This window comes from Lemur catta, chromosome 7, assembly GCF_020740605.2.
Source record: "Lemur catta isolate mLemCat1 chromosome 7, mLemCat1.pri, whole genome shotgun sequence".
Lineage (NCBI taxonomy): Eukaryota > Metazoa > Chordata > Mammalia > Primates > Lemuridae > Lemur > Lemur catta.
Window position 1 is genome coordinate 85,387,489 of NC_059134.1, and position 13,884 is coordinate 85,401,372.

At 41.5% G+C, this 13,884-nt stretch overlaps 1 protein-coding gene across 1 annotated transcript in view; it reads left to right on the forward strand.

Moving 5' to 3' along the window:
- The first annotated feature begins 1,384 nt into the window (after positions 1-1,384).
- Positions 1,385-13,884, forward strand: part of TRIM44 (tripartite motif containing 44) — a 118,357-nt gene continuing 105,857 nt past the window's right edge. The window contains exon 1 of the mRNA XM_045557815.1: positions 1,385-2,464. Coding sequence (XP_045413771.1) covers positions 1,796-2,464 — 669 coding nt within the window. The 5' untranslated portion in view covers positions 1,385-1,795. The remainder of the gene's footprint in view (positions 2,465-13,884) is intronic.

Genomic DNA, 13,884 nt, shown 5'->3' on the forward strand with positions numbered 1-13,884 from the left:
TTGACATTCTATAGAATTGTTCTGAGGGTAAAAAAAAAAGGGGTTTCTAAAAACTAAAATATCTAACAAAAGCTGCACAAAGGTTAAGCATACATCATCCAGGGAAACATAAAAATTGTTTAAAATGCTTTTTAACCCACTTCATTCCCTGGTATTTTTGTGGAGACCATTTGGAAACCCTAGCTCAAAATTATCTAAGGGAATCAATGAAAGACAAACACTACTCCACACTCCTCCATTCTTCCTAACCACACCCCAGCCCCTCCCCTTAATAGATCAAAAAATTCTTTTTCCTCTCTCAAATACAGTACAAAATAAAAGCTCTTCTGTGAATGGAGAGACATTGATTTGGGGTAGGGGTGGGGTGTTGCCTACACTACCAATAGCCCACCAGAAATGCCCTATGTGTGTAAAATGTTTTAAAACCTCCTTCAAAGGGTTATTGTGAGCACTAAATATAATTTGTGCCAAAAATAGTAATTAGTGAATACAGTGCAGGCACCTTTTCAATTAATCCATACAACACCCCATAATGTAGATATTACCATTATTTTCACTTTGCATATTTTTAAAAAAGTGGAAAACATGATGTGTTAACTTGTCCATGATCACAAAACTGATAAGCAGTGGCATCAGGATTTGGGGACCCTTGGACAGTGGAATCTTCCAAAAAGCCGGCTTTTAAAAAGAGCCATAAAACGATCTAGCCCAGTTCTTGGCACTTTAGTACTGTTTAATAAACAACAGTCCCCTAACTTTCTCTTGGAATCCAATCTGAATCTAGAGGGACTCCTTACATAAAGGAAAATGACTGGAACCTGGAACTCTCACTGGACAAATACTGCCTCTTCCCATCTCACTTCACCTGACATTTCAGTCTAAGCCAAGACAGGCTCTCAGAAAAAGGCACAGAGGTTGCTACCCCAGAAGTTCTGAGCCCCTAGGAAGCAGGAATGCAAATAGACTTTGCAAACAGACAAGGCATAGTATTGCAGTGGTTCGAAAATGTTTGTTTGCTCAGCCTGACTCTGACATTCCCTGAGCCCTGGAGAACAAACACAGCCCTTCTGGGGCCCTCAGGAAGTCCCAAGAGGTCAGGTTCAGTCTGGTAAACACCCCTCAGTCCCGGCACCTTGCAGAACAGCGGGGACTGTGATGGGCAGCGATAACGTGGCAAGAGAGCGACTGAAATACACAGGGACACCAAGCTAGTGGCCTTGAAAAGTCACGGTAACACCTGCAGGGAGAGAGTGGGGGAGGCGGGGCCCAATTCCCGCCTCAGCAGCCACTGGGAGATTCCTCCATCCTCCTACTCCTTCAGGGATGCTGAGATTCTGAGCCGCGCAGCCGAGCCCCGCGGGAAAGGCAGAAAAGGGCCATTGCCACTTTAAATGACTCAGGAAGTGAAAGGGGCCGCCTGACAGCGAAAGGGAAAGTGGAACCGGGGCGGCGCCAGGGCCCGCGGCGCCCGCGAGCTCGCCGGGGGAGCCGGAGGCCGAGCGGGCGGCGCGGCGCGGGGGCCGACGGGGGCGCAGGGCGGCCGCGCCGGAAGTGCCCCGCGCTGCAGAGGAAGCGCAGCGGCAGCGCAGAGCGGGCGAAGGCGGCGGCGAGGCATTTTGCTCCTCCGCCCGGGCAGGGGCTGCCGCGGCCCCGGGTCCCGCTAGGAGACGCGGTGCGGCCCAGACGGGCGGCGACTCCAGAGGAAGGGTCCCCGGGGGGCGGAAGGAGGACGTGAAGAGGCCGCGCGAAGGGAAGGCGGCGGGCTCGGAGGCCTTGGCCGCGTCGCAGCACCCACATGGCCTCCGGCGTGGGCGCGGCCTTCGAGGAGCTGCCTCACGACGGCACATGTGACGAGTGCGAGCCCGACGAGGCTCCCGGGGCCGAAGAAGTGTGCCGAGAATGCGGCTTCTGCTACTGCCGCCGCCACGCCGAGGCTCACAGGCAGAAGTTCCTCAGTCACCACCTGGCCGAATACGTCCACGGCGCCCAGGCCTGGACCTCGCGAGCCGGCGGGGAGGGGGCGGGGAAGGAAGACGTGGAGGCCAAAGTGGAGCAGGAGAGGGAGATAGAAAGCGAAGCGGCGGGAGAGAGTGAGTCTGAGGAAGAGAGCGAGTCGGAAGACGAGAGTGAGACGGAGGAAGAGAGTGAGGATGAGAGCGATGACGAGAGTGAAGAAGACAGTGAGGAAGAAATGGAGGATGAGCAAGAAAGCGAGGCAGAGGAGGACAATCAGGAAGAAGGGGAATCTGAGGCGGAGGGAGAAACTGAAGCAGAAAGCGAGTTTGACCCCGAAATAGAAATGGAAGCAGAGAGAGTGGCTAAGAGGAAGTGTCCGGACCATGGGCTCGATTTGAGCACTTATTGCCAGGAAGACAAGCAGCTCATCTGTGTCCTGTGTCCAGTCATTGGGGCTCACCAGGGCCACCAACTCTCTACCCTAGACGAAGCCTTCGAAGAACTAAGAGTAAGTATTGGGCCTTCAGAGTATAGGCCTAGGGGTACGGACACCTGGCTGTCAACTCAGGTGGCCTAGCTGTGACCATATTCACTTTCACCACATCCTTAAAAAGCTGTCTATTCAACTTGTTGGGAGCAATGCTTACTCACCCATTTGGTTGAACTCCTTTGAGAATCAAATGAAAGTTCTATGCTCTGACCCGATAAAAATACATGCACACACAAAATCTAGTGTACACTTTCTGGAAAATTGCAGGCCTCTGCTCTGGATCGCAGGTAAAGCATTTATTTCTTGGGAATTTTGACCCTACTTAGGCCCATTTCTGCTGCATCACTAATGTTGAGACTAGTGCCTTGCCTTCGGGCTCTTGATAGGGCAATCTCTTTGCCTACCTGAAAACATGAGAAGCCATGATTTTGCAAAATGAATCCAGTCACTACAGTGATTTCTCTGTAGTGAAAAGACTCCCTTACTTAGTGGTTTTGATAATAACTTCATGTGTGCCCTGAGTTCCTTTTACGTTTTTCGTGTGTGAAACTTCGTAGGAAAGGACGGTAAGAGGGTGGAGGCCAAATTGGGGTGGGAGTGGAAGTTCCCATGTCCTCCTCCTGGGCCTTCTATCTTGGACCTTGCTGGTTCCCTAGAGCAGTGTTTGGCAAGTAGTGGACACTTAGTAAATATTTGTTGAATGAATGAATTTGCAAATGATTTGCCTTTTAATATATATTGTGGGTGTTTACAATCAGTAAGAGAAACTCCTAGTGTTGACCAGGGAGGAAAGTTTGAGTGGAGCCATCAGTTCATTAAGAGATTGGTATATCAGTGAATGCTGTCATATTACGATGACTTCTGCTTTCCTAAGCAACCTCACAATTGCTGGCTTTGGGATAACAAATACTTTGATAATGAATGAAGATCGTGTGTATTAGATTTTCCCTTTTTTAATCCCTATTTTTTATTGATAAAGTGGGTAAAAACATATGCACAGTCTAACAAGTAATTATAAAGCAAATACTGATTGATATAGCTTTCACCCAGATTAAGAAATAGAATATTACTACAATATTGAAGCTTCTCCCTGCCCCTGCCCTTTTCCAATTATAACCATCTCTTCCCCGTAGGTAACCATTATTCTGACTTCCGTGGTGATAATATCTTTGGTTATCTTTCTACTTGTACCACGTACATGTGCATTCATAAATTTATTTGGACTTGCCTCTGTTGGTGTCATATTTTTATCATGCATTCTTTTGGGTTTTGCTTCATTTTCTCAGTATTGTGTCTGTGAGATTCATTCAGTGATTGGCTGTGGTTTGTTCATTTTCATTGCTGTATTGACTTCCATTTTATGAATGGGCTGCGCTTACCTATTCTATCATGGATAAACATTTGATTTGTTCCCAGGTTCTGGAGCTTCTGGCTATTATAAACAATGTTGGTATAAACATTCTTGGTCATGTCTTCTGGTACACATTTACATACATTTAAGTGGAATATAAACATAGGAGTGAAATTACTGGATCATAGACTATGCATATCTTCAACAGTACTAGATGTTGCTGTTTTCCAAAGTGGTTGTACCGGTTTGCATTGTCATGAAGAGTATGCGAGTTCCTGTTTGCTTATGTATTTTTCACCAATACTTGCTATTACAATATTTTAAATTTTTGTCTATCTTGTGGATGTGTAATGGCATTTTATGGCGGTTTTAATTTGCATTACTCTAGTCACCCATGACTTTGAGTATCTTTTGTATTTCTTCTATTGTGAAGTATCCAGTCAGGTCTTTTGCTTATTTTCTTATTGGATTATCTTTTTCTCATTCGTTTATAGAAGTTTTTATATATTTGTTTCTGACTTATCTCTTGTTTATATGGGTTGTATATATCTTCTACTTTGTGGTTTTTCTTTTTTAAAAAAGTGGTGCCTTGAATAGTTCTTTATTTTAATGTAAAATTTATCAATACTTTCTGTTATAATTAGTGCTTTTTGTGTCTTGTTCCACTTAGTATTGATTTTTGTGTGGTGGAAGTAGGGGCTCAGTTTCCTTTTTCCCTCTTACAGATAGACAGTTGCTCTAAGCAGCATTTATTGAAAAGCCTACCCTTTCTGCACTGATCTGCTATGCCACCTGTCATACATCAAGTGCCTGTATGTGAATGTGTTTATTGACTGTGTTATTCTGTTCCATTGATCTGTTAGTATATCCCTGTGTGAACAACATGTTTTTTTAGTTACCATAGCTTTATAGCATGTCTTAATATCTGATAGAGCCAAGTCCTTCCGTTTTGTTCTATAAGAGTGTCTTGGCCCTTTATGTTTCTTAGAATCGTGCTATAAAAAAGCCTGCAAAAGTTTTTTTGGGTATGGTATTGAGTTTATAAACCAATATAGAGGGAATTAATACCATTACTACATGAAGTCTTCTGATGCATTCATTTAGGTCTTTTTTACTGCCTCACAATAAAATTTTCTTTTTTTCGGAAAGATCTTGTACATTGTGCAGATAATCCTTAGTAACACTGGAAAAAATGTTTTTAAGCTTTTTTTCTAATTGTATATAGGAATATGATTAACTTTTATATATTGATTTTTGTATTAACTATCTGCTAAATACTCTATCCTAATTATCTGTAGATTCATTCTACGTACATAATCATATTACCTGCAAAGAGGGACAGTTTTTGTCTCTTTCCAATCCTTGTACCTGTGGTTTTTTCTTGCCTTACTGCTTTGGATAGGACCTCCAGTGTAATGTTGAATAGATGTGATAATAGATATTCTGGCCTTGTTCCTAATCTAGGCATAACTTACATCATTCACAAATAAATGATATGTTCTATAGTTTTTTTTAAATATGTTTTATGAGATTAAGAAAGTTCTCTTCTGGTCCTAGTTTACTAAGTTTTTCTTAATTTTGAATGGATATTGACTATCAAGTGATTTTTCTACATTTATTGGGATGAGTGTGTGATTGTACTCTTTTAGTATGTTAATGCAATGAATTACATTAATAGACTTACTTTTCTTTTTTTGAGACAGGGTTTCTCTCTGTCGCCCAGGCTAGAGTGCAGTGGCTTCATCATAGCTCACTGTAACCTCAAGCTCCTGGGCTCAAGCGATCCTCTTGCCTCAGCCTTCTGAGAAGTTGGGACTACGGGAGCATGCCACTTTTTGTAGAGATGAGGTCTCACTCTTGCTCAGGCTGGTCTCATATTCCTGGCCTCAAGTGATCCTCCCACGATGGCCTCCCAAAGTGCTAGATTGCAGGCATGAGCCACCATGCCCAGCTGATTTACTTTTTAAAATTAAATTAAAAAATCAGTAATGTGTTCATATGTCTCAAATGCCCCTTTTACCTGGTTCTCCCACCAGCTGTTGGCAACCACTTATATTTGGTTTTTGCTCATCCTTCAAGTGTTTTCTTTCTGCAAATATAGGTGTGTGCATTTATGTGGTCTTATGTACATCTCTTCGTGTTATTATATTTTATAATTAAAGCAGCCTTGCATTTCTGAGATATATTAATACTTGACTCAACGTGGTCATGATGAAGTATCTTTATGTTTTTTTATTTGGTTTATTAATAATTTATGTAGAATTTTAAAACTTTATGGGAGAAATTAGCCTGTAATTATTCTTTCTTGTACTGTCCTCATGAGATTTTGTAGTCTAGGTTATGCTGGCTTCCTAGTCCAAAGCAGAGTGTATTGTTTCTAATGTATTCTTCATGCTCTGGTGGAAGTATTTGTGTAAGACTGGAATATTTCTTTCTAGAATAATTGGTAGAACTGACCGTGGAAGACATCTGGACCTGGAGAAAGTGTAGGCAGAGGGAGAGGATTGTTTTGTTATTGTTTTGTATAATATTTTTGACTATGGATTTAATTTCTTTAATGGTTATACATTTGTCCAGGTTGTCTATTTTTTTCTTAAGTCAATTTTGATAAGCTACGTTTTCTCAGAAGTTTGTCTATTTTGTCTAAATTTTCAAATATAGTAGTATAAATTTGTGAAGCATATCCTTTCATTATGTTTTTTCATACTATAGCTATTCTCTTTATTTCTTTGGGAACAGTAGCATGTTGATTTGTAGTCTGCCTCTAATAATTCCAGTATGTTAAGACTGTACAGATCACTTTCTTCTGTTGTTTTTGTTGGGGTTTTTTTGTTTATTTCCTTTTGTGCTTGGTTGTGTTTGATTCAATAACTTCTCATTGACTTTAAAAAATTATTTGTGAGGATTTCCCCAAGCCTTGCATGAAGCTGCACATTTCAAGAGAAATTTGAGTTTGCTTCTGCTAAGGCCTGAGAGGACAACTTGTTTAGAATGCCCTTAAACTGAATTCATTTCTTTTTTTTTTAGACAGAGTCTTGCTCTGTTACCCGGGCTAGAGTGCCTTGGCGTCAGCCTAGCTTACAGCAACCTCAAACTCTTGGGCTCAAGTGATCCTTCTGCCTCAGCCTCCCAAGTAGCTGAGACTATAGGTGTGCACCACCATGCCTGGCTAATTTTTTCTGTTTTTAGTTGTTTGGCTAATTTTCTATTTCTAGAAGAGACGGGGGTCTTGCTCTTGCTCAGGCTGGTCTCAAACTCCTGACCTCAAGTGATCCTCCTGCCCAGGCCTCTACGAGTGATAGGATAACAGACATGAGCCACCACCCCCAGCCTGAATTAATTTCTTGAGGTTTCTTGGACCAGATTTTCAGGAGGGCCTAACCAAGGTTATAGCCTCTTAAAGATTTTTCATTCATTTTTTTTATCCCCCCTCTGTTTTGTTCAGCTCCGAGACAAGACTTCCTACAGTCCCCTTTGGAGGTTGATATAGTGGCAAGTTTACTTTTAGCTTGCCTTTACTCTGGGATTTTACCTTTGGCAGGGATGGGAAGGTGGGAGGGTCTCATGTCTATATTGAAAGGGTCTCCTTTAAATGTCCCACTCTGTGCATGCCATAGGCTGTGCTTTCTTTTACCCCTTACTCCTCTCCCACCTTACTTCTCACCCCTAACCAAATTCACAGCCCAGTTTCTTGGGATCAGTAACTGTCCTCAGATCAAGAGCTGCTTCCTGTCCTCTGCCTTTCCTAACATTGGAACAGTTTTGCTAACTGAACTATAGCCTTTATTGAATTTCACCAGTTTTCCCCTTAATCACTTCTATATTGGGATCCTATCCAGGACTCCAACATTACATTTCCTTGTTTTTGATGACCTTGATAGTTTTGAGGAGTGCTAGTCAGGTATTTTGTAGAATATTCCTTAATTTTATTTGTCTGATGTTTTCCTCATAGTGAAACTGGAGTTAATGGGTTTTTGGGGGAAAATAATACTCTTTTATGCTTTGTTTTTTTCGCTTAGCAGCATGTCCTGGAAATTACTTCATAGATTTGCCTCATTCTTTTTTTTTAATTTACTTTTGACTACTGCAAATACTCCATTGTGTGTCTCTCATTAAATTCTCAATTTAAGATACCGTGTTTTTTAACTTTAGAATGTCTATTTGGCTATTTTTTAGAGATCTATTTCTCTGGATCTTTTTGGGCCTTATTCTGGATTATATGTCACATTTTCTTGATTCTTATTAATGTCTCATGATTTTTCATTTAATGTCAGACACTGTGTTTAAAAGAACTCTAGAAACTGGAGTAATATTTTCTTTTTTCTCCTAGGAAAGGGCATGCCATTTGCTCTTTTAGGCAGCTAGGGTGAGGGGCTGCTCATCTTGATCCAATAAAGGTTTGAGCTTGGTGGGAGCTTGGTTGTAGCTTTAGTTTAACTTCTGTGTTTCAAATGTTTTGAGTGCAATGTACATTTGCTTATTGGCAAGAGAGTAAGTCTTTGTTTTTTGTTTTTTGTTTTTTTTTTTGAGACAGAGTCTCACTCTGTTGCCCAGGCCAGAGTACCATGGCATCAGCCTAGCTCACAGCAACCTCAAACTCCTGGGCTCAAGCAATCCTTCTGCCTCGGCCTCCTGAGTAGCTGGGACTACAGGCATGTGCCATCATGCCCTGCCAAGTTTTTCTGTATATATTTTTAGTTGTCCGGCTAATTTCTTTCAATTTTTAGTAGAGACGGGGTCTTGCTCTTGCTCAGGCAGGTCTCGAACTCCTGACCTCGAGCGATCCTCCCGCCTCAGCCTCCCAGAGTACTAGGATTACAGGTGGGAGCCACTGCGCCCAGCCAAGTGTAAGTCTTTTGGAATATAAAAAGTGACTCAGCGGGATGATGGGCAAGAGAAGAGGATCATTGTTTAATGACATTCATTCATTCATTCAGCTAGTATTTATTGAGCATCAGTGGAGTGTGGGTACTTTCTAAGCATTAGAGATATAGCAGTGAACAAAATGGAAGAAGTCTCTACTTCTCCTGGAGCTGACATTGTATTAGAGGGAAATAGAGAAGAACAAACATACAGTGTTATAAATAAATAAAACATAATACAGTATTAGAGAGGGACAAGAAGTATCCTAGCTCTGCCACTTAGTTTTGACCTTGGGCAAGTTATGTAACAGTTTGGCCTTGTTTCCATATCTCTAAAATGGGTATAATAATAAGAAATAGGGTTTTTGTGAGAACGAAATGACTTAGTGGATAGAGACTTTAACAATGCTTAACACATTGTTAGTGCTCAATAAATGTTAGCTGTTGTTTTTGTTATTAATGTGAAGAGGCTAGTTAAACATACAAGTTTAGCATTGGGAGAAATCTGTGCAATTTGTTTTGATACTTCAGTGCTGAATCAGGCTGTGAGTGGTTGGTATTGGTGGTTGAAAGTCAAATTATTGCCAAGGTCTGTTGACACTTACAAAAGTAACAAGGCCAGATGGGCAGAAAACCAGGGTGACCATACAGCAAGAGGGGATCAGGGGTAGAAGCAACCTGCTAGGCCACATGGTCTGAGGTGAGCACCCTGAAGGGACAAAGTCAACACTTAGTCACTGAAGCACTATTCCATCTTCTCTCCTGGACTTTGCTCTATTGTGTTTGGCTCCACAGCATTTGGTCTGCAGAGGATTTTGTTGGTCCAAAATTGAACTGAGCCTGGGCTCTAGTTTTATCATAGAAAAATAGTCACACAGCCCACTTTATGACTTCTTACCTGGGTCATGACTTCTTATCTCAGATATGTTTTTTTTTTTTTTCCCCGCTCTGACCATAATTTCTGGGCCTGAAAATGAGTCATTGGATCTGACCAAGAAACTTGATCTGCTTTTTGGATTTATTCATGTGAAAATTCTTATGTGGTCAAGGGAATTTGCATTCAGAGCTATAGTTAATGAATTTTTTTGTTGAACAATCAAAGTACAGTTAGATATATTCAGTATTTAGTAGTTTTTAAAATTATTTTGAACATAGCCTACAGTAGGGGAAATATATTTTACATTGTGACCTCATTTACATACACATCTCTTTAAATAACTCAAATGGAACACTGTTTACCTTACTACATATGGTATGTTCATTTTCTGTTCTGTTAAAAGAAAAATTCTGAACCCTCCTACTAAATTCATATGGCACACTAATGGGTGGTGTCCTGTGATTTGAAAAGCACTTATCTAGTTCACCCTAAGATCACCTGAAGAAAAGGTAGAGACTTAAAAAGTGGCAAAGGGGGAAGTGGTTGGCAGTAAGTGCATAGTATCTGTGGAGCTCTTAACATGGCTTTGGTATATGTAGACCCAAAGATTCTGAAACCACACTCTTTGCTTTTAAGATGAGTATTTGGGGAGAAGAATGTTTGGTTAAATGATATGGGGAACAACTGCATGGGAGAGTCAGTGAGGGGACACTGGTATCAGGGTGGTTGGAAGGATAAAGGCATATGCTCAGAACAGCTGTGACTCCAGAGGGGCTGGAGATATGCCATAGGTATCCGATAGTGGTCAATGGCTCTGGCTCTTAGCTCACAGAAGCAGCTCTGGTAGGGAGGCAGAGTTTGAACCTACTTACATTTTTTATTTCTTGTCTGAAAGGCTATAGGTCACCTTCTAATAAACATGAAGCACTGGCTACTTAGTGGTTCAACCAGTGTCTTATTTGTGCAGAATAAGACAAAAGCTAAGACTAAGGTAAAAAGATGGCCTGGTGTCACAAGTTGGGGCTGCCCCTAAATAGTTCTGTGAAAAGTTTATGTGAGGTCTGTAGCTCTGGGATTCCCTTTTCTCAGTTTATCAGTCTACCCTTCAAAATGTGCTTTTTTTTTTTTTTTGATACAGGGTCTCACTCTGTCACCCAGGCTAGAGTGCAGTGGCCTCATCCTAGCTCATTGTAACCACGAACTCCTGGGCTCAAGTGATCCTCCTGCCTCAGCCTCCCAAATAGCTGGGACTACAGGCAGGCATGCACCGCCATGCCTGGCTAATTTTTTTCTTTTTTTGGTAGAGATGGGGTCTTGCTCTTGTGCAGGCTGGTCTTGAACTCCTGACATCAAGTGATATTCCTGCCTTGGCCTCCCAAAATGCTAGGATTACAGGTGTGAGCCACCACGCCTGGGCCCAAAATTTGCTTTTTTAACTTGTAATAAGTCTTGAAAATATGCAGTGAACAGGACAGACAAGGCCCTAGCTTTCTGGAATTTACCCTGTAGCAGGGGAGAGAGATAGTAATTTTGGATGGTGATGGGTACTATGAAAACAATAAATCATGGTAATGTAAGAGTGAGTGGTGTGGCAGGATAGGGCCACTTTTTGATTAGATGTGTTATGGAAGGCATCTCTGAGCTATGACATTTGGGTGAAGACCTGAATTATGACATATTGCAAAGATCTAGGGAAACTCTCCTATTGTGCTACCATTTGGTGCTGCTTATAGAAAGTCCAGTGTTTTTATTCATAGTAGAGACAATTGGTTTGGTTTATATAACTCTTGGCTCTGTAAGTGAGAGAATGACATTGTTCTAGCAATTACAATGTGCTGTCAGCACAAGTGAAAATACTACTCTATGGAGGCAATATGAGGTTATAGGAATCCCTTTTACAATAGTTAGATTTTTTCAGGGGATTCGACATTGGCAGTGATGGAGCTTCAGTAAAGAGACTAGAAGGGTTAAATGAAGGGGGAAGAGCTATCTAATTGTGTCATGGCAAGGGTGTGGACTCTTTCCGCAACCTAAATTATTAAAATTATACTTTATAATGTAAGGGTTAAGAAAAGTCTGGGAGTGATTAAGGCAGAAAGAATGGTGAATACAAAAGCTCTGATTAAAGGTGAACTTGGGGTGTTGGAGGGATAGCAAGAATGCCATGATGGAGCAGGCTGGAGTGAGAGAGGAGTAGCTGATGAGCCCAACAAAATAAACATGTTTCTCAGCCTTGGCTCCACATTTGAATCACCTATAGAGGGGAAATCTCTAAAAAATACCTGTGATTGGCCCCACCCCAACCAATCAAATCAGAATCTCTCAGGATGGGGCCAGGCATACATACATAGGGTGTGCGTGTGTGTGTATGTGTGTGTATTTAAATAAAATTTTGACATTAGAATAGTTTTAAATTTAAAAAATGTTGAGAAGATAGTATAGAGAGTTCCCACATACCGCATGCCATTTTTCCTATTGTTAACATGTTAATGTGAATACATTTGTTGAATACATTTGTCACAATTAAGGAACAAATATTGATACATTATTGTTCATATTTTATTCGAATTTCCTTAGTTTTCCCAGTGCCCTTTTTTTGTTCCAGTAGTTCACCCAGGATACCACATTACATTTAGTCACTATGTCTTCTTAGACTCGTCTTGGCTTTGACAGTTCTCAGATTTTCCTTATTTTGATGAGCTTGTCAGTTGTCAGGAGTACTGGTCACATATTTTGTAGAATGTCCCTCTTTTGGGATTTGTCTTATGTTCATCTCAGGATTAGACTGGGCTTATGGATTTTTGGGAGGAAGACCACAGAGTTAAGGGTACAGACTATCAACATGACTTATCCCTGTTGATGTCTGGGAGACAGGGGATGTTCTCTGGTACTTTCTGTGTCTGACCCTCCTTTCTGTGATTCCATGAGTAAGGATCATGTAATGTCTCATGCACTGGCCTGAAAAGTCTCTCCCTGCCTTTCCCTCACTCATTGGTCAACTTTTGAACATAGCCTGATTCTTGAAAAATGATTAATAATATTAATAGCTAGCACTTATGTAATACTTACTATGTACAGGCACTTTTTGGAGTGCTTTATACATATTGACTGGTTTGATCCTCATGACAATCCTAGAGGTACATTCTTTTTTTTTTTTTTTTTTGAGACACAGTCTCACTCTGTTGCCTGGGCTAGAGTGAGTGCCGTGGCGTCAGCCTAGCTCACAGCAACCTCAAACTCCTGGGCTCAGCGATCTAGAGGTACATTCTATTGTAATATATCTATTCTAAGGCCGGGGTGGTGGCTCAGGCCTGTAATCCTAGCACTGTGGGAGGCTGAGGTAGGCGGATCGTTTGAGACCAGCATGAGCAAGAGCCAGACCCGTCTCTACTAAAAAAATAGAAAGAAATTAGCTGGACAACTAAAAAATATATATATATGTATATATAAAAATAAAAATTAGCTGGGCATGGTGGCACATTCCTGTAGTCCCAGCTACTCGGGAGACTGAGGCAGTAGGATTGCTTGAGCCCAGGAGTTTGAGGTTGCTGTGATTCTAGCCTGGGCAACAGAGTGACACTCTGTCTCAAAAAAAAAAAAAAAAAAGGAAACTGAGGCATAGAGAGGTCAAATAACTTGCCCAGGGTCATACATTTGGAAAGTGGCAGAGCTTAGATGGGTGTGAACGCCCCACCCTTGAGAGAAAAGGTCCAGGTTTTCCCTGCTCTCTCCCCCAAGAGTGTAGTGCACTCTTTTTCTCTTCCCTGATCTTTCAATCAAAATAGACTGAGTTAATAGGCATTTTATACTGCTAGGCAATTGATTTTCGAGGTAAGATTGCTGATGCAGTAGGCTTATTATTCTTAAGCTCCTCTGGAAATAAAGGATTTTGTGCCTCTGGCACCAGCTATTCTTGACTATAACCCTTAAACATGGAGTTTGTCCGGCCTACCTGTCCGTTAATATACCCAGCTTTTCTCTCCCATTGCATCTGACCTAAGTCCGAGAAGGCAGAGATTCATCCGTATCAGTGTCCAGTGTGTCTTCTGCTTGGGGTTACAGTTCAGTCTGGGATAACTAGCTCAGTTTCATGTTCTTATTCCTGTTGGTTATTTTAATATCCAGAACCGGGTGCTAAACTTATTGGGTGGCAGGAAGAAACATAGATGCTCATGGACTTCTCAGAATATAGACAGAGTATAAACAAGGAGTGGGGGGAGCAAGAGCTTTAGTCCTGATACATGAAGTAGAAATGAGAATGCAGTGAGAAACAACAGAAGCCTGGCCCTGGGAAAGTTTAATCCTCTACGTGTGTATATGTGTTTGTGTGTATGTGTGCATCACTATG